Source organism: Phaethon aethereus, assembly GCF_964289735.1.
Source record: "Phaethon aethereus genome assembly, chromosome: 19".
Classification (NCBI taxonomy): Eukaryota; Metazoa; Chordata; class Aves; order Phaethontiformes; family Phaethontidae; genus Phaethon; species Phaethon aethereus.
In genome coordinates, this window is record NC_138595.1 from 2,641,733 (window position 1) to 2,664,735 (window position 23,003).

General features: G+C 44.1%; 2 protein-coding genes across 2 annotated transcripts; one reads left to right on the forward strand and one right to left on the reverse strand.

The window, feature by feature from the left end:
* Nucleotides 1–300: 300 nt before the first annotated feature.
* Nucleotides 301–20,884, forward strand: MYO19 (myosin XIX; the record flags this gene model as incomplete). Its single annotated transcript, XM_082008714.1, is given in 26 exon segments — nt 301–638; nt 1,281–1,368; nt 3,556–3,700; nt 4,480–4,628; nt 4,856–4,969; nt 5,747–5,879; nt 6,096–6,165; nt 6,530–6,632; nt 6,842–6,938; nt 7,427–7,503; nt 7,884–7,974; nt 8,978–9,149; nt 9,501–9,574; nt 9,668–9,789; nt 11,533–11,646; nt 12,024–12,200; nt 13,103–13,249; nt 13,730–13,837; nt 14,758–14,828; nt 15,783–15,892; nt 17,765–17,928; nt 18,602–18,731; nt 18,920–19,005; nt 19,368–19,670; nt 20,604–20,706; nt 20,709–20,884. Coding segments are annotated over 26 exon segments (3,462 nt in total).
* An 884-nt stretch (nt 20,885–21,768) lies between these two features.
* On the reverse strand, nt 21,769–23,003 carry ZNHIT3 (zinc finger HIT-type containing 3). Its single transcript, XM_082008371.1, has 5 exons — nt 22,820–23,003; nt 22,562–22,593; nt 22,406–22,486; nt 22,253–22,333; nt 21,769–21,998 (listed from the first exon to the last, which is right to left on the reverse strand). Exons 1-5 carry the CDS (start codon nt 22,897–22,899, stop codon nt 21,808–21,810), a joined length of 465 nt encoding a protein of 154 aa, XP_081864497.1. The 5' UTR covers nt 22,900–23,003; the 3' UTR covers nt 21,769–21,807.

Consider the following 23,003-nt stretch of genomic DNA (forward strand, 5'->3'; position numbering starts at 1 on the left):
CCCCGGCCCGCAGTGGTCCTGCCCTGCCAGACCCCTCTGCCTTGTGCGGCCTGTTCCAAGAGAACGTGGTCAATGGAAAAGGCATTAACTGGCAAGTCAGGATTGCTGTTCTGTGTGCCTACCCCGCGGCGTGGCTAGCACGAAGAGGTGGCTAGCTGACCACGCTGGCTCGCCCGGCCTGCACGGCCATTTCCGCACGCGGAGGCAGGACAGCTTACCGGCGGCGGGAGCGGAGCCCGCGGCGGGACGCAGCGCTGCAGCAGCGGGAGGGAAATGGCTGTCGCGAGGGGGCGGACCGGCATGCAGAGGCCAAAGAACAAGCCCCGGAGAACCCCGGTACATGAACCTCTTGCCTTCACCGTCCCAGGCCCGCTCCCCGTCGCATGGCGCTCCCGGCTCCGTTCGGCAGGCCGCAGTACCTTCAGCGGAGCCCCGGGCGCAGCCGCCGCCGTGCCCCGGGCCGGTCCTCAGCGCCTCCCGCCGCCCGCAGGTAAACGCCGCCCGCACTCGCCGCCCGCACTTTCGCCAGCGGGGCGCAGCCTGCTCTTCCGCAGCGCCCGATTCGCCACCCCCGGCGGCCACCGCCCCGGCTCCGCCTCCTCCGGCGGCCGCGCCGCGCTGCCCGCTCCCTGCCTACGGTGAGTGCGCCCTGCCCTGCCCTGCCCCTGCCCGCCGCCGGCCATCGCCGCGGCCCCGAGCCTGCCCGCCTTTAAGCCCCGCCGGGCTCTACGGGGCGAGGCCCCGGGCCCTGGCCCCAGAACGCGCGGGCTTGTAGCGGCCCGGGGGCCAGGCCCTGCGGGGCACGACAGGCCCGCTGGGAGCGACCTTGGGGCCCGGGCGAACGTCGGGTTCTGGCCCGGCCGCCTCCGCAGGGAGCGGACACGGGCTGTGCCCTTCGGGGCGCTGGGCTGCCTGGCACGGGGAGCGGAAACCCCTGAGCGGCGGGCGGGGACTTCGCGCTGCGGCGCGCAGCGGAGCCGTCGCCGAGTGGTGTGTTCGTGCCAGGTAAGAATGGAATGGAATGGAATAGAATAAGTAACGGCAGTTTCAGCTGCTGGAAGAGGACACAATTCTTCCTGGCTCTGTGACTGGAATCTCGGTGTTTTATCACAGAACCCCAGAGGATGAGCCTCACTCACCTTGGATTGGCTCCCGCTGATTTTTAGAGGACACAGGACGAGGGCAGCAAGAAAGCGTGTCTTGTTTCTGCTCGGAGTCACCCCTCTTCCAAAAGCACTAGCTTCTCTGGCGCTGCATATCTTTACTATTTGTCCTAACAGGAGGAATTTAACAGAAGCAAAGTTGCAATTTCTTGCCAAGAAACCTTGCTTTATTGATTCCAGAAAAACAAAGCATTTTATTCCTGCAGTAAGGAAAGATCTATTATTCCCTCCAAATAACCTTTATTTGCAGGGGCAAACAGAGTGGATGACTATTACTCTGATAGTGCGGGGAGGCTTTCTAGCTCCAGCATTACTTGGGTGCCACTGGGATTGGTACTTCTGTCTGAAGCCCTTGGGCTCTGCTTGTAGAACCCTCTGGAGAGTGACATGTCCAGAGTTACTTTTTTCTAAATGTCTCTTTTTTTTTTTTAATCTATTTAAGTGTTCTTCAGTCTGATTTGAATGAGATACCCTAGAGTAAAGGCCCTCTCTGGCGTTCCCATCCATAGGGCTGGACAAGATGACAAAGCAGGTAAAAAGAAAACCAGGAATTGTGTGTGCTAATTAAACTTTACTGCTGGGAAAGAATTTTTGGCTTCTTTCCATGCAGTCAAGATTGGGTAACTACTAATGTATGTTCACCCCTACTTCATTAATTGACTGGACCTATTAACTGTGTGGTTTTGAGCTGTGTTACTAACACCAGCTAGTGATTTTTCTTATGCCATTGGCTTTAACGGGGCAGGTGCTAATGCATGTAGCAAGCACATATTAAGGGTATTTTTTCAGTAAAATTAATGGGCATATGAGCTATGCAGTATAGGTATCAGAAGCGATTGTATTTTCAAATACTGTTTTTCCTTTGGCTAAGGGACCAGCGTCTCTTCTCAGTTGAAGCGGTGTTGAGCAGGGGGGTGCAGCGAGCAAAGCTAGGCCCTTTCTCAGGTCTTGCAATATCAGCTGCAGAGCAGCCTTAAGAACTTGGCTGGTGCCAGCATATTACACAGCGAACACATGGGAGGGCACAGGAGGAATGGGTGATTTGCAGAAACTCATCTTGCCCATGGAGTATTTCATAATTGTGCGTGCCTGTTGTCTGTGAAAGCAGCAGGCGTCTTAATGTTCATCCAGAGAATAACAGAAATCACTTTGATGGCAATGCTTAACTGTGTTCCTAAGATTTTTTTTTTCCCTTGCTGTGTAAATTTTGTGTTACGGGAAATGAACTACTTATGCTGTCTGCAGAAGATAATAATGCTCCTAAATGAGTACATTATTGTAGCTTTATTTTTTTTAGGAATGTGTTAGTGGGGGTTTGCAGTATATTTCCCCCTGTATTAATAAGCTTAGCTCACACAGTGGGAATGCTGCTAACTGAATTTAGCACTTTTTCTGTGTAAACAAGGTGGTACTGTTCATAGACTTGGTTAACTTGTAAAGAATTGCAGATGTATGCTGCCAAATACAAATGAGCAGGATTACTTCAAAGGAGTTTCTGTCAAGGAGAATAGAAAAGGAGTATCCAGAAAGCAGAAATCAGGACTCTCATCTTTTCCCTTCTTCATTTTCCCTTATAGCTTCTCTCTCCTTCCTCCTGGAAATGACAGAGAGGATCGAAACTGCCCTTCTGGCTAAGTTTTCCATTATGTTTGTACAACAAATGTGTCCTTCCAACTAATACTGTCAAGGACATGGGAGCCCAGAGGCTAAGATTTAAATACTCTAAGTGACTCAAAGGGGACAAATTTTCACCTAATGCAGGCCAGTTCTTATAACACTACCATTTCTTTCCGCTGGCCGTGATATGCACATTCTGCAACTTCTCTCTTGGGGCCCTCAATCTCTGCTCTAAAAATGAAAGTCTCTGCTAGGAAAACTGCATTTGTGTTGGACCATGGTAGCTTTTGTCTCTCCCTTAGCCTCTGCAGCCAGTCCTTCCTGCTCCCCACTGCCCAAGGCAGTGTTTGCATTGAATGCATGACATTCTTAGGCTTAGAAATACACCAGTTAAGAACACTGTGTAAGTGTATCTCTGCTGAACGACCTGCAAAATTGCAAGTGCCAGGTAGGGTGAGTCTAAGGACACATTCTTTCCGAGTGCCTCTGCTTACAGCAAATTATCAGCAGTGAATTCAGTTTACAGACAGTGTTGTCAACCTGCCATCTCTCATATGCTAGATAGTACCTTTCTCAAAACAGAGCACCCTGTGGGAACCACTGATGCTGGGGGAGGGCAACCGGGAGGACGAATAGCTCAAACATACTAAGTTATAACTCCTGCCGAGACTGAACTTCTGTTACATGGAAGCAGTAGAAGAGCTCTAAGTTGTAAAGGATGAGGTGAAAGTCCAGCTATATTCAGCCTTTGGTGCTGATCTGACATCCTCTCCAGGAAAAGGGCCAAAAAGAAGATTCAATCATCCAGAATGACCTCAATGAATCATTTGAAGAAGAAGTTAGAGCATTCCTCAGTGATGAAGAGAAACTGCATCTTTTTGATGACCTCACAAAAGTTAATCCGGTGACAACTACAACAGGTAGGCAGCCAACCAGGGGAGTATCTCCCGAGGAGTCACTTTCCCTGGTGGCTACTAATATATGGTAGTTACTGTTCTCATTGCATTAATACTATCGTGAACGCCATAGTTAAAGATTCAAAGCCTACTGAAGCCTATTCAAAGTCTTAGCAAGTCATACTTGGCTTGGTTGAATTTTTTTAAAAATACTTTTATTGTAGGTTTAGCCAGGCTGATCTCTTACCAAGCTCTGTGTGCAGAGCTCACATTTGTGTTGTTGGTTCAGGTAGCCAGGGTGTGGTTGAGAGGTAATGCTGTTGAAGGACTCCTGCATGACGTTGTGATTGCAGTTTGGTATTATATGAATGTATTGGAAAATTAGGCTCTAACTTAAATTCCAAATACATCCATGAAATTGGTTTTGAAGAGTAAATTCCTCACCTGACTTTTAAAGATGATCCTGTTAAGAGAAGCCAACGCCTGTTCCTAGGGCAGATGGGGAATTCCTTCCTCTCTCTGTTCTGCGAGTGAACAGATTTGCTTTCTAGGACTGAGTATGTGAAACCTCATAAAAGCACAAGATTTACTGAGCAGAATAATTGGCAGATCCCTTAAGATCTTTAAAAATAAGGGCAACTTGTGAAGACGTTGTTATGTATGTAAGACCTGTATCACTCTCTTGATCACTTCATTCTCTAGTAAACTAATAGGTAACGTATCTGAAGATTTTTGTTACAAACAGGAACAGGAAGACTCAAATACGCTTTTCAAAAGATTCTAACAGAAGGTGTGTCTTTCAGTTCTGAAATGTCTTCAAGCAAGATATAAAGTAAACCTGTTTTATACAAATGCTGGCTGCAGCCTGGTGGCTTTAAATCCATTTCAGCCTATCTCCTGCCTCTATTCACCTGAGCTTATGAGAGAGTACCATGTTGCACTTCGTCCTCAGGTAATCCTTATATTTGAAATAACTGTCCTTCTGCAGAACCCAGATGTCAAGTTCTTAAAAATCTATATAAGCAAAATCATCCTAAAGGATAAAACCCGTTTCTAGTGACATACGAGTTCTGTTAAAAGAGCAGTACTGCTTTCAGAGAAATGTGAGAAGACCTTTGCTGCCCATTGCTGTTGAACTTTGTAATTACTGTACTCTTAAATGTTCTTTTTTACTGCCAGGATTTAAAACCTCACATCTTTGCAGTGGCTGAACAAACCTACAGAAATGTCCAAAGCCAGATAGACCCTGTAAACCAGTCTATAATTGTTAGTGGAGAAAGTGGTGCTGGGAAGGTAAGGAGACCTTTTTCTGATGTTGCTTTTAAATTTTGAGGTTTGCTAGTGATTTGTAGTGCATAGAATTTCAATGAAGAAACAAAGACGAAGAAAAAAAAAATTCTGACAGAGCACGTAGCCAGTCTGCTCTAGCATGACTCTCTTGAAATGTGCATAAAGCATTAAGTGATTGCTGCACTCAGATAGGCTCTACTAAATATAGCTGCTCTTTAGGCAACATCTGTAATTTCTGGCAGGGCTAGGTTTGAATCATTCAACAGGACTTGCACCTGAGTTATGCCTCAGCCTAGTCTGTTAGGGAGCTAGTGTGGGTCTCGGCAAATCCTACGTAGAGACTTAGAAGAAGCGGGAGAGTTCAGATCCTATCCTAGGCCCTTCTGTAATGGTCCATCTCTATTCAGCAAGATATTGAGGATATTTTTAAGCTTGAGAACAAAATAATTTGCTGACTGTTAGTGACTCAAAGTCCATTTATATTCAGTTCATCTTAAGATACTAGCTGTTAATTCTAGCTGAGCTTCCAGATGGTCACATCTTAATAAGACTGCCATTCAGCAAAGCACTCCGACTCCAACAGCATTTAAATGTGTTTGTTACACATAAGCACATGCACAAAAAGTTGCCACTGAACTAGAGCTATAAACCTGATCCAATTAATCTCTTTAGCATCATCGCCAGCTGCAATACTGTGTTTTCAGAAGCTAGCGCTGTTTCACTGACATAACTAATAACATGGTAAAAACAAAGGCCTATTGTCAAGCCTCTCCCTTGCAGACCTGGACATCTCGCTGCCTTATGAAATTCTATGCTTCTGTTGCTGCTTCAGTTATCTCTCCAAAAGGCAATGAAACTGTGGAAAGGATAGAGAAGAGAGTGTTGGATTCCAACCCTGTCATGGAAGCATTTGGTAAATGAGGCTTTTTTAATGGCAAAAAGAAGTAGTGGCCACTGTGGGAATTTTCTTTGTTAATACACAAGTCTAAGCTAGCTCTTGGTCCTCTCCTTAAAAGACAAGCTCTTCAATACTGGAGCTATCTACAAATCACCCTTAATATCTGTATGTCCTACATGGAAGAGTAGAACCACTCTGATAATGCTGTATCTGCCCCTGGCAATTTCACAGGAAATGCATGTACCCTGCGGAATAACAACAGTAGCCGTTTTGGAAAATATATCCAGCTTCAGTTAGACAGGTAATAATTGCGGTGTAAAAACCTTATCTATTGTCTTCTTCCTTTAAATCTTTACAAACCTATTTCTAAAATCTGTCACAGAGTATTTTATGTGTCTTTAGAACATATTTTGGTTTTCTGGCAGTTCACCTTTTTTTTTTTTTTTTCTTCTTCCCCCCACAAGCACTCATCCTGATCTCTAAAAGAGAGCAATGGAAAAACAGAGATGCATTTAAGAACTCTGAATAAAATTTTACAATAAACTTGCACAAAACCGAAGGTGAACTGCAAAGCATTCCTAGTCAGTCAGTATTGTGACAACACAAGACCCGTCTGATTTGGTGAGGAAGTTTTGTTGAAATCTCTGTGCTTTTTTCCCCTCTAGATTCCACCATCTGAGTAGTGCTTCCATTCAGACTTTCCTTTTGGAGAAGACCAGAGTTGCCTATCAGGCCCCCAATGAAAGAAACTTCCATATTTTTTATCAGGTTTGTGTTCCATTAATTTTGCTAGATATTTCTGACAAACAGTGGGGAAATGACCAGATTTAGCACAGTTGCAATTTCTGATATTTAACAGTTTTCCTGTCTGCTGTGCTTCCAAATTAAATCATGCTCCCAGTGCATTATTCTTTATTGTCTGAGAGATGTAATTACCAAAGGCAGAATTCAGTCATTACCTGATTTTCTGTCTCCAGATCACAAAAGGTGCCACTGCAGAGGAGAGGCTGGAATGGAACCTTCCAGAAGGGGCTGACTACCGCTGGCTGCCAAATTCTGAAAGAAACTTAGATGGTAAAGATTAGTTTCACAGGCTGTCCATTAGTAACAGCTGGAACCTTAAAGGCAGGCAGGCAAAAATGTGTCTGTCCTATTAAATCCCATGACCCAGGTTCATCAGCCAACAGCAGAGAATTTGCAAAGCCACATGCTTTAATGTGATTCTTTTTAAGTTTCAATTTGCACTATTAAGAGTTTTCACCTGGCTTAAAAGAGCGGTTTCTGGCCTAGCAAATTTGCATCTCTCTGTGGCTATGTTTAGAAACTGTCTCGTCTCTGGATGTGCTTCAGCAACCTGCTGCCTAACTTCAGAGCCCCACAGAGTCAGTATTAAGTCAGTGACTTGGTTCTCCAGCTTCTACTCTGGGATTTACCAAAAGAGCATCCAGCTTCCTTGATCTCCTTTGACAATTCCAACTAAATTGGTTGTGGTGTAGAGCATTCTGCTTGCCCGTGTTTGTGTGCATGGCTTTCTTTTAAATAGCACCTGTTTGGCTTTTCAGAGGACTGCTTCGAGGTGACCAGAGATGCAATGTTTCACTTGGGCATTGACCACTCCACGCAGAACAATATTTTCAAGGTCAGGTACAACGCATGGTCACCATGAGGCTGCTCCTGATGTTTAGAATGTCTTTTTAGTGTGGTATTTCTGGAGAAGTAAATCTGTATCAATGTACAGAGCATGGGTTGTTTGGTACTCCTGACTGGAGGGACTGCAGCTACACATTATGTTGCATAACCAAATACTAGTTCTTAACTATAAGCCTGCACCTGTGAACTGTAGTTTTCCTTCAGTAATTGCAGCATTAGGAATTAATTAGGATGCTTAGACTCTACTTGCTTTTTTTTTTGTGCAGAAATGTTTTGTCTTGTCCTGTTCGTGTGGCTAAGGGAAGGCTGAAGACACTGCCTTGCAGGGGAGCTCTGTTTTAGAAAACTCAGTGATTGATTTTATTTTAGGTATTGTCAGGCCTTCTCCATCTTGGGAACGTTCAATTCTCTAATCCAGTGGATGAATCTCAGCTTTGTGACCTAGAAGACAAAGCCACAGGTGAGGCAACAAGCATGTCGTGTTCCAGAGAGTCTTGTTATCTTAGTGCAGATGCCTAATGGAAAGGATTACTATGATCTTCTGCTTGATAGGAGACATCAGGGTCATGGGCAGACCAAAATTTAAGCATGTTTTTGTTCAGTATTTCACGGTTTCAAAGTACTGAACAAACAAAAGCCTAACGCGCCCCTGCTCTGAGAGGTAATATCCTTCTGTTACAGGTCAAGGCAACTGCAACATTAGACAGTCATTTCAGAAGGATTATTGGCAGAACTGTTACTCTTGATTGTAATCTCATGCTGACAATACAAGACTTCCAGAAATCTGACCCACAGTGGAGAGCAGGGCTTTTAAAATTAAAGTTTTGAAGTTTTCATGATAAAAACTGAAACTCCACTTAGTAACAGCAAATCTGTTAAATTGCAGCATAGAACATAGGTTGTTCTGCATGTTGTTAGGAGGTTTGTGGATCTAGTTTTCCTTCAGAACTGAACCACACTACTTAATACTCAAATAGCTTTGCATACAGCTCAGGTTAGCAAGATCTTAAATGCTTCGTTAGCAAATACTCATTCTTCTAATGATTACATTTCCTTACTATCCCAAAAATGTATGTTTTTTTCTGGTCATGGCTTTTTGATCTTCTCTCTCTGGACTTAGAGGTCTCTGCTCAAAAAAGGTGAAGAAGTAACAAAGACATGCCTAGAGAGTACTCTCTAAAATGCTACTTCAGTCTGGTGAACTTCAGACTTTTTTGATATTGTTGTTTCATATGAAATAGAGTACCTGCAATTCTAGGGGTACTGTACATCCAAATTAAGAGGCTGGTCTTGCAAAACTTTCTCCCAAATTTAGGTAAAAAGATCCAAAATCCACATTTAAGTTGGTGTGTTCATGGAAGTGTCATTTTTCCATGTCATCTCTAGCCCTTCCATAACTTTAAAAGGGCTGCATTCATCTGACACTCCAGATAATCTTGCAATGTGTTTTTTTCCTGAACAAGATTTTGTGAAGACGGCTGGAGATTTGCTGAAGATACCTGTCGAGGAACTACTGGAATCATTGAGAATTCGAACAATAACTGCTGGAAAACAACAACAAGTCTTCAAAAAGCCATGCTCCGGAGCTGAATGTGAGACAAGGAGGGACTGCCTCGCCAAAGCGATCTACGCTAAGTAAGGACACGTAGGCCAGGCTGCTATGCTAATCCATATAGCTTTTGTGAGGGAAAAGGGAGGCCAGAGAGATTTACTTGCCCTGGCTTTCTGCTTGGGCTCAATAACAGTGTAACCCACCTTTCCCCTGTTAACCCTCCCTTCCGCTCTCGACACACTCAGCTGCAGATACTGACAGAGCTGCGGTACCTAAGAGAGGTCTTCACAGAGCTGCTGTTTTCTGTCAGCAGGCAGCATGTCATAATTTTTTGTTTCTTCCATGCAATATTGGTAAAAACAGCAGTAAAAAACCACTACTGTGATTGTTGTAAGCAAGCATTTTCCAACTAATCCAGTTACCACTGTCTGCAGATTGTTTGAATGGCTCGTTTTGGTCATAAATGAAAGCATCTATGCAGATCCATCGGTGTGGACCAGCTTCATAGGTATGGTTATTCAACCCCGCTTTAACTGCGTAACCGTGAGTCCTTCAAGCTACTCCTAGACCAAAGTGTACTGTCTTCCTGTATTCCTTCTAGGTTTGTTGGATGTTTATGGTTTTGAAGCCTTCCCTGAAAACAGCTTGGAACAGCTTTGTATTAACTATGCCAATGAGAAACTGCAGCAGCACTTCGTAGCACACTATCTGAAGGCACAACAGGTAATATTCCACTAAAATCAAATGTTAAATACCTAATTTTAAACAGCATCTTTTGTCTTTTTAATGGTATTTCTGTGCATTTAGTCAGATTGCAACCTTCAGTCAAGTAAATAATGCCACAGAGATCAGTGGGATGTGAGTAACAATTGCTTTTTTTAAAGAGGAGAGCGTGGGGCAGTTGGTGGAATGAGACAGCTCTCTTGGGTACTAGAAATCTGTTCCCTGTTACACAGCTCCATTGGCTCTGTGGCCTGTTAAACTGTTTGCTTTCCCTCAGAGAGCTGAACACTTAAAACTAAGTGGGCATCTCTTGAGGTAAGTATAGCCTAAATGGAGATTCTCTTGGAAGCTGCTGCTTATAACCATGTTAATTTTCTTCATGGAAGTGCCTGTATGGGTGGGGAGCTTCTAGACTTGAATTTAGTGTGAAGGCAGAGCACCCGACAGAACCTTGTAACCTCAATATCAATAGCATGTGGTACCTGGTGGAGGTCTTCTGCCGGAGAACAGCTTCATAAACCCAGTTGTCATGCGAGTACCTTTAAAGACAGTAACACACTGTGCATCAGCTTTTATTTTTGAATGCGGAGGTACACGAGTTGCGGTGTTTCACAGCAGAGAAGGTATTTGCACCATGAGAAATACATTGCAGTCACTTGCCTAACTGGTCACACACTGCTAATTCCAGTTCTCATCCGAGTGCTCTGAAAGCTACAGAGTCCCTGCCAGGACTGCTACTCTAACAGATGCATTGAAATCCTCGTTGAATTCCTCCACGTGACACAGACATTACCACAATGCTCTTTGCATTAACTGGAATCTGGGGAATTATTTTCTTTATGGCACCAACCTTCTTCCTCACAGCATAGTTTTATCAATTTATTCTGGAGATTAGTATCTCTTTGACCATAATTTGTGCTTTTGTATGCCCAGCCTTTTTTTTTTTTCCCCCTGCCTGCCCTCTTCAGTATGCCAGGGGTTAATGGTCAGTGAAGATGGAAACCAAGTTCAAGCACACAATTGCTTTCCTTGAAACTGATTCATGATCTCTGTTTATAGTACCCCTCCCAATTACTGCCTGCCCTTTTACCTCTCTTGATCTGGCTACGTCCCAAACCACTTAACGCCATTAGTGGCTGTGCTGAGCAAGCTTTTGGCAGGAGACTTTTAAAATAACTGGCCAGAGCTTGTGCTTGTTAAACACTCCTGACAGTTTGTTCTGTAATTCAGCATAAATATTGTACAAATTATTTCAACCCATATCTTTCTCCACTTTATTTTGGATCAGGCTTTGTTTTAACAGAGCCCGGTTAGTAAAGTCTGGCATACCATGGTTGGTCTAGGGCTATGTCCCAGTCTAAGGAAGGAGTTCTGTGTGTTCCTTGCCCTTCAGGGCAAAACTCAGGACAGCCAGGAGAGGCTTAGTGTGAGTGTAGCCTCTGTTTACTCTGTAAAGCAGCTTTGCAGCTCTCTGATAAATCTGTGAAGTTCCCAAATACTTAAATTGTTCCAGCAGGATCTGCTGCTACATACTCAAAAGCTACCTGGGGTAGAATATCCTCATTTGTTTTTCCCTTTTTTTTTTTCCTCAAGATTGACCTTGAACATGAGCTGAGAATTGGATGAGCAGGCTGAGCCTGGGATTAACTTGTTAAACAGTAACTGCAAACTGCAAAAAGACATACAGTTATTTGAGCTCTAGTGCCCTCTGCTGCAGAATAACCCGTTTCTCTCTTACTTCAGGAAGAATATGCAGCTGAAGGCCTACAGTGGTCTTTCATAAACTACCAGGATAACCAGAACTGCCTTGATCTGATAGAGGGCAATCCTCTCAGCATTTTTTCTTTGCTGAATGAGGTAAGTGTGGCTCCAGACCCCTAATGCTTTTGGCCTAGTTGCCCACTGTCGTCCCATGCCACTGAAGAAAACCTGAATGCTAAATTAGTAGGAAACTTGTCAGCTATAAAATTTCTGCAGAGCTTATTTTTCAGAACAATCCTGACACTACTTCTTCCTATTCTGAGTTATCTTTTTGCCTCTGATCCAGTATGTTCTGATTCAAATATGAAGCCTCAATTACATTTCTCCCCATGCCCCCCCAATATTTCAGGGCCTGTATACTCAAAGCAACTCTAAAAGTAAAATAGCTATGATTTTAATTTAAAGTGTCTTAGCTTTTAAAGACAGTACTGTATGACAAATAAGAGATGCTGCAATTTTGTCTTGTTGTGCAGGAGTGCCGCCTGAATAGATCCTCTAACACTGACCTGTTTCAAACTCGGATTGAGAAAGCCTTGTCGAATAATCAATGTTTAAGTCGAAACAAGTTTAGTAAGAAGCCTAACTTTATTATTTCACATTATGCTGGCAAAGTCTGCTATCAGCTGGCAGCAATGGTGGAGAAAAATAAGGTAGGTGTTTTCAGAAAGAGCCATTTAAAACAAAACAAAAAGTCTTACAGACCAAAAGTGACTTAAATCAAAGCACCACTAACATGTAAATTCAGTGATGTTTACTGGATATACATACCTTGCTCCAAATAAATCCTTCAGGCCATGTAAAATTGGGTAATTTTCTTGGTCCAATTTTTCGTGAACCATCACTGGCACAAGCAAGCGTTTTGTTAGCAGGCCTTTCCGCTGAGGATTAAGTGGACCATGTATCGCCACACTAGGGCTTCTTCCATTCCTGAGACAATGCAGCAGTGTTAATGGCATCAGGGCATTTATATAACCATAAATCTAGCACTTCATTTCCCCCCAAAATTCAGGTAAGTTTATGAGAAGCAACAGCACAGATTAGACTACTGAAAGTTCTGAAAGCACCAGGAAATTCAACTTTTGTCCTTGTTGTGCCGTCAGAGAATAAGCAAAATAGCCTGCAGACATGAGGATCCCTTGTCAGTTCTGACACCACCAGCAATTATGGCAAGTGGTATTAGGTGATGGAATGAAATACCATCTCTTAATTAAAAGGAAGACTTTCTAATAGACTTTCTGATATCTGCTGCAGACTATCCTATGGGGAATAACCTAGTCCTGAGACTTCTAGCTCACTCAAGTTGTGTAATGAGAACAATGTTAGGAGCAGTCATACATTTGACTAGATTTGGAAAATGTTCAGCCAAACATTGTTTTCTGTTCCTGAACTGACTATGAATGTATGTAGTCAGATTGAAACTACTGCTGTGGTTAAGTCAAAGTTGGCATCAGAAATACTATTCCATCTATATACGTGGAATTTTTACTCATTTTCAAAGATGGCAGGATTCTGCCAAAGTCCAAATACTAATGAGTCCTGTTTGTGTTTGCAGGACCCCATTCCGCCAGAGCTAGTCCATGTTTTGCAGAATTCTAAGGACCCTTTGCTTCAAAAATTATTTCCTGTGACAGAAAGGAACGAAAATAACATCAAAACGCAGAATAGAGCAGCTGTTGTTACAGTGGTGTCAAAGTTCAAGGTACATCCTATTCAAGTTTCTGCTTTCTACTGCTATCCTCATAACTAGATGAGAAAACCGTATAGTTGGACTGAGATCAGTAAATGTTACTAAAATGAAACAGCTGTAAAACGGAAATAGCTTCAGACTCCTGAGATTGTCCGCATTTTAACTCAGTCCAATTTTTACCTTTTCCTTCAATAGTTGGGCATCTGCCTTTGTGAGGATTCTTCCTACCTGTTCCTCATGAGGGGTTGGCTTCAACTGATGGCCTGGCTATAATTTTGGAAACTTTCTGAATTTACCGCCAACAATTTTACAAAAGCATCCATAGAGTGGATTTTTGGCTCAAGCTGTCCTTATAGGAGAGCTGCACTAATTCTGAGTCTGTAAAGCCATCCTTGCAAAAAACACTTTCATTGGTTTTATAGAAGACCACTGATTAGGTAAACTACCTGTGGATGAGGAGTCCCTAATTAAACCTCTATTTGTTTTCTACAGAGTTCACTTGAACATCTCATGCAGATTTTGAATAGCACCACACCGCATTACATCCGATGCATCAAGCCTAACGCTGACTGCAAGGCAATGACTTTTAAAAGAGAAGAGGTAACTTTTCAAAAGCCTTTCCTCACTGAGTCAATGAGAAGCTTCCTAGAGACGTTGTGAAGAGCTTTGCATTGAGCCTCTTACGATCTCAAGTCCCTTGCAAAGCTCTTTTCACAGCATGTTTTGAAATAGCTTTTTTTGAAATAGCTTTTTCTGGAGCTTCCAAGATAAATGTTCTTTAAGAATCACTGATGATGCTTGTCTAGAATGGAGCTAGTAAGCACAGCAGCTCTTCCAGATACAGCTTACTTGTTGCTGTATGAAAAGTTCTCTTACCAGAGTACTCCTGGGTTATTTGGGGTGCTACCATCCCGGCCCTCAAAACAGGTAAAGGTGATCCAACTGCTCAGCAGTCCTGGTCACACGGGTATCTTTCATGGCAAATGCCCACAACAGAACTTTGCTTGCTCATGCAGTCTAGTCTAGGACAAGTTAGATGAGATCAACCAACAAGCATGTCTTTGGGAGCACAGCAGCAGATGCTAAAGCTGTAACTAGAGAACCTCCTCTGATGTAGAAACACGCAGCTGGAGTAGCACTATATTAATTTTAAACACTTAGAATTTGCTGATTGCGTGCAAGTAATATTAAAATACCAACACTGGGTTTCCGTGTTCTGCTGCATTCGGTCAGTGCAGGGTGTGTGGGTACCACAAGAGAGGGCAGAAGAGGACTGTCCCTCTCTTGTTAGCACTGCCTTGGCCCTACTCTGGGTGTTACTCAAAGCACTAGCTCAGTGGCTACGTAATCCCCCTTCTCCACCCTCTCCATTCATTCCCCAGCTGCCAACGTGGCGGCGTACACCAGGCAAGCTCTGGCATGGTTGCCGAGCTGAGCTGCGCGCCGCACGGGCTGAGCACGCACAGCTTCCACAAAGAATAACCTAGTGGTTGCCTAAACCATCTCAATTTATGCCTCAGGTTCTCAGCCAGCTTCAGGCGTGTGGAATAGTGGAAGCCATCACCATCAGTGCAGCAGGCTTCCCGATTAGGTAAGCCTGAATTTCCTGAGCAACATCTTACATAATCTGTTTCTATAGCAATTAGTGGCATATTAGTTATTTGGAAGCAGGAAATGCAAGTATTTTGCAGTCTGTTTCAGGCCACAAAGCTTTACTGATTCTTTCAAAGCTCTCTGAAGAGTTCTGCTCACTGCTTATTCTAAAGCTTATTTGAGCACCTGTCTTTCAAATTTTGGAGACAAAAATACCTGTCACAAATCTGGACTGCCATTCTGTGTTTTGGGTAATGAAACTCTGCTCGTTCAGCAAGTCCAGAAGTGCAGTAACAGCACAATAAGCAGTGCTAGAGCAACTTGCACTCAAGACAATGGGATTCTTAAAAATATACCAAATACTAGCAAAGTCCAGATGTGTCTATAACACACCCCTGGTCTGAGAGCTCACTGTGCGTTTCCAGCCTGAGAAGCTGTGGAAGAAATGTTCTGATGTGGACTACCATGGACCGAACATTTCTAATTTAATGTGGCTTCACAGTAACATCTTCAGCAATTAAAATTAAATTATAAATGGGATTCATGCAAGTCTGGTCAGCTCGAAGTCAAGCATCTCATCACAACCAGTCACCTTGCTGGGTGACCACCTTTAGAAGATGGAGAGAACAAGGCCTGAGCTAGTCACATTTTTGGCAGCTCAGTATTGATGGGGTGAAGCTCATTGTTCTCATAAACAAGCACAATTCCTGCCCAGTCTTAGTTGCAGGCAAAAGTCGCTGTCTGTTATCGGGCAATAGGCAGTCTCCTGAATTCCTTCAGAAAGTCTATACTTCCTTGCATGTTGGTGACTACGTAGGCATCAGTCTGTTTGCATTCTATGCACTGGATCTCTGAAGCCATTCTGCAACTTTTCCCCCGCAGAGGATAGGTTATTTACCATATAGTAACTGGTACTCGCCTAGAATTAACTGTACGTTTGTCTATCAATCAGGATCCCTTTTGAAAGTTTCACTGAGCGCTATGAAATACTGAGAAAATCATCTGGGTCCAATAAAAACAGAGTGCGTGATAAAAACAACTATCATACTGCCGAGAAAAAAGGTACATTTTTTTAGATAATCCCTCTGCTATAAAGGAAAATCATTACTGCACCAATCTGATATCACATAGATCAGATGCAATTACTATATTCAGTACTAGGGACACCACTAGTCTCGAAATATTTTTCTCATGTATCACCAACTTGATTTTCTAATTTGCCTAACGCTTACAGCAGGCTCTTAAAAAGTCTGCAAATCTTTCATCTTATTGCTGTTTTTCTATGTTCCTCTTGAGTAGAACAATTACAGTTACAACAGTGTTTGGGGTTCCCCTGTGATATAATTTGACTTAGAGTTGGTTCTTGAGTAGACTTGAAAACACTTACCTTTTTGCTTATACTCCTTCTCCTTCCTCTTTTTTTTTTCTCCACCTTGTTTTCTTGCCGAACACACTGACCTTCTAGCTTACCTGGATTCTGCTGCTTCTTCTACCTTTTGCAAACTTCTGTATGCGATTTTTTTTTTTTTTTCTAAGCAAGAGCGAGGATGGACTTTAAAACACAATCCAGTCTACAAGGTAACATTTTTGGTGTGAACCCCTGAATGAAGGAGCCCATCAGGTGGTTACATTTAATACTGGAAGTTGCTGCAACCCCCTTTTCTCTCCCAGATTAATCCCATCTTCACCCAATGGGTCTGTTCAGTAACCAGTAGATGTGGGAAGCAGGACCAGTAAGTACCAGCCTATTGCACATAAGTGAAATGGCCAGAAATCTATTCACTTGCGGAAATGGAATGAAGCAACCAAGTACAGGCTGGAAAATTACTTACACAATGTATCTTTCTCCCTCAATTATAAACCCATTAGCTGAAATGCCTCATTGTGATAGGTCCTTTTTATCTTTAGCAGGTAATAAGCTGCAAACAAAGCAAAACTATTTCCTAAACACGGGGGTAAGCTTTTGGTTCCCTTATCAGCCCAGCCCCATGAACACCATCATAGTCACCAGATATCTTCCTTTAAGCAAGAATTGCTTATATTTGTTTTCAGTACCTTAAAATGCTCTCATCTCCTTAAAAATATTTATAGCAGAAAAGCAAACAGTATCCAGGATGGAAAGATACAAAGACCCATCAAGTTCCGGCATTAGGCATGCAGAAACTCATGCAGCATTGCCTTGAACACCACAATCTCTTTCAAGGACAGGTCTGAATTAAGTCTACCTCTATTTCCAAATACATTAATCTGGTTAACGTGTTTGTCTCCTAATGTAAAAAATTGTGTACTGTGTGCCAGAAATGGTTTTAATAACCTTTTATTGCTGCAATAAACTCCTGCTCAGTCCATGTCCCTGTAGCTGCTTCCAACACCCTGTGAAAGCTATAGAATTGTGTAGAATTTGTCTTCTATTCCTGCATCTTTCTGTACATTAAGGCTATGAGTCTTAGTTCCTTGCTTTTGCTCTTTGTTCCCAACAGCTTTGAGTTTTGAGCATTTCATCAGATTTTCTTAGGACTGAGCTGCTCAAATCTATTCTTAATTGCATTGCTGTTGCTTCCTAATGTTTCCACGTAGGATGCTTTAAACGGTGCGAGAACAGCTGAGCCCTCCGTATGCCTGTTTCATAGTCTAGATTAACGCAAAACAACATTTGTTACCTACGGATAAGATGTAATAGAGGTGATGGGACAGCATCCAAACTACATCCCAGTTAAAACACACCATGCTGGTTTTCTAGTTGCTGGCACGTGGTGAAATCAGTGCTGTCGCTTTTTTCCCTTAAGCACAGCTAGATGTAGTGATGTCTCAGCCATCACCTCCTTCCCTCCCACCATCTCCCCCTAAATGGCCAAGAAGTCTCAGTATAAGTACAATTACTTCATCCTGATTTCCAAGGTTTGTGATACCTTCTCTTCAATGCTTCATTTGCAGGCGAGATTCCAGTGGTGGATGATGACAAATCATCACGTTCTGTTGTTTTCGAGATCCTTCAGAATGTTGTTACGGGACAAACTACTGCTGAGCAAACAGGGAACAGAGCAGAAAACACTTTGGTGTACTGTGGCAAAAGCAAAGTATTTATGGCTAATTTTGTGGTAAGAGTGACATTTCCTTGGCTAACTGTTCTGGAACATACTTGCATAATGGGGATTCTGGCAAAGATTATCATTGTTTAGGCAATACTCCTGCTAATGCCAGTGTGACCAGAATCTGGCATTTTCCTTCAAATTATTAAATTAAATCAAACATCCGTCAGAACCCAGCTATCAGAAGCACTTAGTTTAATGGTGTCCTTGTTGCTAACGGACAAGGAGCTGCACTTGCGTCTAGCTTTGTTGGTGTCCTCCCAGTTCCAGTAAAGATGACAGCTTTCCTTAGCTTCAGCTGACAGCCTTGGCTACTCTGGCAGGCCTAAGCAGCTTCTTTGTGAAGGAGATGACGGAGACGAAGGCACTTTTGCACAGCTTTCATACTGGAGGATGCAGCCATAAAAGAACCCCCTTCAGTGCAGCTAGTTGTAAGCCAGCTGCTGCTGTGACTTTGGGAGTGCCCGCTTTTTCCACCTCAGATACTTACATTTTCATTTGACACGTTATCTAATGAGCACTAATTAAGTGCTCTCACTTCTAAGACTTAATCCAGCAGTCTTAGGACACCGAAAAGTGCGTGTGGTTTTCTGACAAACACCAAGAGGCTGTAGAAGAGGGAAGAGTTGTGAATGCAACTCCGTCCCTGAGTATCAACTGCAGGCTTGTCTCCCCAATGCAGCTGGAGCAACTTGAAGCTAGAAGAGCAGAGGTGTTAAACGAGAAAGCATTTTGCATTCAGTGTTGCTGGAGAAGATTTAAACAGAAGAAACTAGCAAAGGAGAGATGGTCTGCAACTGTCATCCAAGCAGGTAATTTGATAAGGGTGTGGCTGAACATAATATATCAAGTAACATTTCCAGTTACACTGGATGTTTAAAGTGGCAGGAGTGGTTATGTTAATTGAACATGGAGAAAGCTTAAGTGCCATCTCTCTTAACATTTGTGCAAAAGCTTCTGAGATTCTTTGTGCTCAGATTTCTTTTAATTAAATCTTCAGCTATTCGTTCCTGGTTAGCCAAGAATCGCTTCCAAAGGATGCGCAGGGCTGCTGATGTTATTAAGCGTGGCTGGAGGAAATGGAAAGTAAGTACATTGGTACAGGAAAGCACTGAAACTGAGTGACTGAGGCTTTTTAGTGTTTGAGAAAGAATCTACCTCTGTCAAGTAACTGTAAAAAACCAATGCTGTCAATTCTCCAGAAAACTCTTCTCAAGCTGAAGAATAGAAGAGGGATGCCAGTCTTGTACAGCTGCTTCTACAGGGTGGCAGCATAGAGACTGCAGAAGGAAGTTGTTCCTTACCTTCCTAAAATGGGAGAATGTCCCAGTGGGCGTCCTATCCTTTAAGATGCCCTCTTTCTTAGACTCTTAGTTTTGCAGTTTTGAATTTTGTTCAAGATGTTCGAGAAGCTCATTCAAGAATATTGTTCTGCATCTCTTCATCAGGCAAAAATGGCTGCGTTAGCAGCAGCAGAATTGGATGAGGATGAAAAAGAGGCATCGTTCTCAGTTCCTGGAGCTACAGTGATCTCAGCCAAACCACCTTTGGAAACAACTTGGCCTCTGCATGCAGTAATTCAATTCTGGCCTCTTGGCCTTGTCCTGGCTGCTGCCCCTGTCACTGTAATGGGACTTCGGAGAGACCTGTCCCTGCTGGCATGCCTCAAAGTACTTCAGGAGAGCGACTGCTACAAGGTGGAAAGCTGTTTCTTTGGCTGTGGCATCACTTCCATTAGAGCTCTCCCACAGGTAACAAACCTCACGCATTTGAGTCAGCAGCACAATTAAGCTGCCGTGAGTTCAGGAACCTGAACAGAGCAACTATGAAGCCTTCTCTCAAGCTACAGTCTTCCTTTTTCCACTGGCTTAGATATGCAAGGATGAGTCTAGCTTGACCTATTGACATCAGAGTCAAGGGCTGAGTTAAGCCTTTCCTTCTGGCATAGGAACAAACTGATCTGCTTCAGAAATGCAGAGCAGAGGATTCTAGCATGGGATCTGCTATTACAGACTATGTATTTTTTCTTCTTAGGGGATCCAAGTCATGCAACAGGTAAACACATGAAAAAGCATCCACTTGGGGAAAAGCCAATGGGTGTATTAGTAATATCTAAGTAATGCTGTATTAACTTCACTGTGCAGACAACTACACAGACTAACTCGCATAGAGGATTTTCAGGGCAGAGAGCAGGGAGCAACCCTCAAGTACTTTGTCTGCTACACGCATGCAGAATAGTCTTAGGTACCATCTGCTACAAACAAGGCACAAGCCAAACTGGCTTCTCTCCGAAATTGCACTCTGGTTACAGATCACCTTGTGCCTGTGCTTGGGTTTTTTGTTCATAAATTTTTGAGCTTGCATAAAATTACATGTGCAAGAATGCAGCCTGTGCTTGGTCAGTTACTACAAGTAGGAAGAAGCAGGAACAAGTTCAGTACTGACTAAATACTCAGATCTTCAGAGTTTAAGCTAATTTCAGGTCAAATTACAGTATTGGTACTCTTTGTAGTAATCATTTCTCTTAAATCCATGTATACTAGGACTCCTTTAGAGGTCGTCTTCTATCCTTATTCATATTCACTAGTTCCTTATATGCTAAAGCACTACTTAGTTTGAATAGCAAATTTAGCTCAAAGTCTGGCAAAAACATCAACTGACCTCTCCACCTCTTTTTCTTGTAGGGCTCTATCAAGTTCCACTGCAAGAAGTCTCCCCTGCATTACGCAAACGTCAGCCCCCATACGGATGCCTATTCTGTCACTGGTTTTAATCAGATTCTGTTGGACAGGAAAAAACTCCTTCCAACATAGGTTCTGGCCATTTGCATATACTGTACTTTTTCCTTCAGGGAAGGACTGTCTGCAAGCTGCTGCTTTCAAATTACTCAATGTCCATATCTGCTGCTACCTCAGAGCTTTCTATATCAATGCATCGTACGTATAATATAATATACTTAATTTAGAACACATGCGGGGGCATTCCTCCTCTCTCACACATGCACATATTAGAGGAAATATCAGTACTATGAGAACACTCAACATAATTAAAATAGATCAAGTGCTTTAAGCAATATATACTTGAACTGAACACTTCTGGCACTACCTGGGAGAAGCAAGAGGCTGGTAATGAGAGCACAAATAAGGCAAACATTTCTGATGCATGCTGGATTCTCGTTGCGAGGTACTATTTTGACTGACCACAAGCGTTCAGTAACACAACACTTCTGGCTGTGACCGAGGAAGTGAGCAGCAGTCAACTGTAACACTAAAGGCAGATGTCTCAGGGAAAAGCAAGGCTGGACTCTTGCTTTTTACCTGTATGACCAAAATACAGGTACTCTCACAACTGCCATGCATTTCTAGCGCTCCCTAGTCGATGGCATTACCTCTGCCAAGGTTCTCGTCAGAGGCACTCTATACCGTCTCTTCATTGCTCATATGAGTCTTGAAAACGTTCAGCTCTTCTGTGTATGCCACTTTTAAATAAACTATTAAATACCTTGTAAAGGTGTCTGACCATCTGCAACAAAGTTTAGTTAACAAAAACATTTCAGATCAGTTTGTGGATTATAATAAATGCAAATATATTTACTGTTGTCAGTGGGAAGCAACATTTCCCATAGCTGACAGTATTTCTGTACCAACAGAAAGCAAGTTCACAGAACATGAAGTTTAATTCCTAGTATCTAGAAATCTGTCCAACACTACTATATCACTGTTTATCAACTATAAATTGAAAATTAGAGCACTAACATCCATGAGCGAAGTGTGACCCAGCCCTGAGGAAACACACAGAATGGTGCACCACAGTAGCACGGGGTGGCGTCAAATCTCTTCTGCCGGAGAGAAGAAAATCTCAAGAAAAGAAAAAGGTTCGCAAAGTAGCTCACTCGGGAAGAATGTTCTCCTTCTCTGGAGGTTCAACAATTCTCAAACAGCAGTCTGCAAACTCGACAAATAATGGCTCCTGCATGTACTTTTTCATGAGGGAGCTTTTATCTTCTGCTTGGTCAACTGTCAGCAGTAGCTGCCTGAGATGTGGATTCAGAAGCAAGCCTCTCAGTTCTTCCGATTCCCCTTTGGGGGGGAAAAAAAAAAAAGATAAACGGTACTAATCTCAAACAGTTTCAAATGTGCTTGAGACCACCCTTATTTTGCAAATAAACTTTCAAAGAGACATGAGGAGAGGCCAGGTGTCTGGCATTTAAATCTTTAAGGCCTTGCAATGAGGTGCACAACTGGGAGAAAGAGCAGTGCTCCGTGACAAAGACCTCCCTTGAAGGCCTGCCACCACCTGCACACCCAGCCGACTTCGGACCTCTCAAGATTACCTAAAAGCTTGAGTTTCTGCAGCGGGATGCGGTCCTGCTCGTCATCTTCTGTCAGGATGTCCTCCACCGACCAGGCGCTGGCTGTGGGCGAGGACAGCAGAGCTGTAGGGGGCCGGGCAGCCCGCGCCCTCACAGCGCGCCCATCCCACTTACCTGCGTGCTGCCCGGGGCCGTTCTGCCCGCCGGGGAAGGCCTGTCCGGCTACCGACGGCTCCCGCTCCGGCGTGCATCGCTCTGCGGGAGGAGACGGCGTTAGCAGCGGCGCGGCCCGCCCGGCCGCCTCCCGTCCCCGTTCCGCCGGTCACTCACCCTTGTGGGTCCTGCAGCACGACACGGAGCAGCTGTGGGGCGAGAGCCGCCGTTAGAGGCGCCGCTAAAGGCGTGAGGAGGCCCCTCACCGAGCGGCCGCCGCTCCTCTCATCCCTGACCGAGCGGCCGCCGCTCGCCTCCCCGGGCGGGTCAGGCCGCACCGCCCCCCGCCGCTGCCGCCCCCGGTCCCCGCCGGCCGCCCCAAGCCCCGTGCCCGCCGCCCGCTGCCCCCTGCCCCCGGCCCGGCCCGGCGCTCACTAGGCGGCGGCGCAGCGCGGGCAGCGGTACTTCGCGGCGCCGGCCGCCCCGCAGACGCCGCACGGCCGCGGTGCCCGCATGGCGCCCGCCACCGCCCCGGTTCCGGCCAGCGGAGCGCCGAGCGCCTCCACCCAGGCTCGCTAGTCGAGCGCCGGCAGAGCGGGCGCAGCCCTGCCTGCCCCCA

What these genes read in the sequence shown, in the direction of transcription:
- ZNHIT3 (XM_082008371.1), bottom strand. Translation starts at nt 22,899, where the DNA reads ATGCGGGCACCGCGGCCGTGCGGCGTCTGCGGGGCGGCCGGCGCCGCG. An exon ending in CGGCCCCGGGCAGCACGCAG is followed by an intron (nt 22,334 to 22,405) that starts GTAAGTGGGATG and finishes CCTCGCCCACAG; the next exon opens with CCAGCGCCTGGTCGGTGGAG. An exon ending in GCAGAAACTCAAGCTTTTAG is followed by an intron (nt 21,999 to 22,252) that starts GTAATCTTGAGA and finishes TCCCCCCCAAAG; the next exon opens with GGGAATCGGAAGAACTGAGA.